Genomic DNA, 1,714 nt, shown 5'->3' with positions numbered 1-1,714 from the left:
GGCGGGGCTTTGTGGGGCGTGCCACGGCCCAGTGGGGTGCGGGGGGTGCGTGCGGGGGGCGGAGGCCTTCGTCAGTCGCTGGGACGATGCCAGTTAGTGTCCTTGATAAAGCACGTTGGTGTCGACGGAGCCCCCGGACACTAAGGGGAGAAGGTGTGTGTGTGTGTGGTGTGCAGGTGCAGAGCAACATCACACTCGGTAAACGGTTCTTTTCAGAGTGTCGTTTAATCCCGCGAACGGTGGTAGTGTTGTGAGTCGTCTCTCTCAGTCTGACCTCAGCCTCTCCGCGGCCGGCTCTACGTGCGACACCTGATGTTCCAGGGCTTGGGGCGGAAGAACACGTGCAGGGAGGTGGAGCCGTAGTCGTGCATCCACTTCTGGGTGCAGGCGGGGCCGTTGGGTGTCACCAACTGGGGAAACGAGACAAAGTAAATGAGCTTTTCGGCGTCGTTAACGACGTTGGAGATGGGAATGTTGTGCTCGTTATCGGGTACAGCTCGCGGACGTGACAGGGTGGGTCTTTTATACCGCGCGCCCCTTTGGTTAGACTGGATCGCATGCAGGCGTGCACGAGGGTTTGCCTACCCACTCTCACCACGGCGCCTTCTGGCCCCCGTGCAAGTCAGCAACCCGTCTGTACTCCGGCATACGGAACGGTATAACCCGAGAGGGGTGCGGTTTAGAACACTCGCCCTGTATAAGAACTCTCAGAAAGTATTTACCCCAGAAACATAAAGCGGTCGACCGGCATTTGGCCAATCAGACCGACAGTCGATTGATACTTTCATGTTGCTCGGGTAAGACTCCCCTGAGAGGGCGCGGGGGCCGAACTTTACTCACGGGGGCGACGAAGGATGGCGGGTTGATGAACCACTTGCGGTGAGGGAAGCAGCGCTGCGAGGTCTTGCCGAAGATGATGACGCCGAAGCCGAGCATCTGCTTGGTCTTGGCCTCGTACAGCATGTAGTAGGGGCGGCGCTCCTCGCAGCCGGACTCCTTGGTCAGGTTGTAGAAGTAGTGCTGGCCTGCCGAGCACAAGAGGGAGTGGGTGAATGACGGGGAGCTCTGGTCCCGGACACCACGCCGCCCGCCGACGAGACCCTCACCCTGGCCGAAGAGGCAGCCCTGCTTGGTGTAGTTGGTGGTGGCGGCCAGCTCCTCCTCCTCGAAGGCGATGCGCGCGGGGGCGGCGCCGGCCTGCTCGATCCAGATGCCCTCGGCGGTGTTGGTATCGGCGGTGAGGTTGCGGCCCTGGCCGAGGGCAAGGAGGCCTGCAGGGCGGAGATGTTCAGCGATTAGCGTCAGCCTACCGGATCCACGCCACGCACAGGAGGGCGCCGCCGCCCGCGAAGGGGGAGGACGTACTCGGGTCGGAGAAGTAGGCGATGGCGGAGTACACGTCGACGCCCAGCACGGTCTGACGGGTCCAGTCGGGGATGGTGCTGAAGTCCTGGGGGACCTTGGTCTTCTTCAGATCGGCGACGGAGTGCTGGGGGAGGGAGAACACGACAACACGCGGTAAGACGCGGCCCGAAAGCTGCCAAAGACCCCCGTGCAGCGGCTGCCCCTGGGCCGCCTCTACGCCACCCTTCGGCCGCCCCAAGGCCACCCTTAGGTTGCCCCTAGGCCACCCTTAGGTCGCCCCTACGCCACCGTTCGGCCACCCCTACGCCACCCTTAGGCCGGCACTCGGCCGCCCTTTGATTGCCCCTAG

At 63.0% G+C, this 1,714-nt stretch overlaps 1 protein-coding gene across 1 annotated transcript; it reads right to left on the bottom strand.

Annotated features, from left to right (window-relative positions):
- Positions 1-206: 206 nt before the first annotated feature.
- Positions 207-1,632, bottom strand: LOC113209046 (uncharacterized; the record flags this gene model as incomplete). Its single annotated transcript, XM_052277105.1, has 4 exons — positions 207-410; positions 841-1,025; positions 1,107-1,271; positions 1,366-1,632. Coding segments are annotated over 4 exons (731 nt in total), but the record flags the coding sequence as incomplete, so codon positions are not given.
- Positions 1,633-1,714: the final 82 nt, after the last annotated feature.

The sequence above is a fragment of the Frankliniella occidentalis genome, unplaced genomic scaffold (assembly GCF_000697945.3).
Source record: "Frankliniella occidentalis isolate FOCC.00 unplaced genomic scaffold, Focc_3.1 Scaffold5731, whole genome shotgun sequence".
NCBI classification, from domain to species: Eukaryota; Metazoa; Arthropoda; class Insecta; order Thysanoptera; family Thripidae; genus Frankliniella; species Frankliniella occidentalis.
Note: the sequence above shows the minus strand (reverse complement) of the source record. Positions and strands in the feature narration are given on the sequence as shown.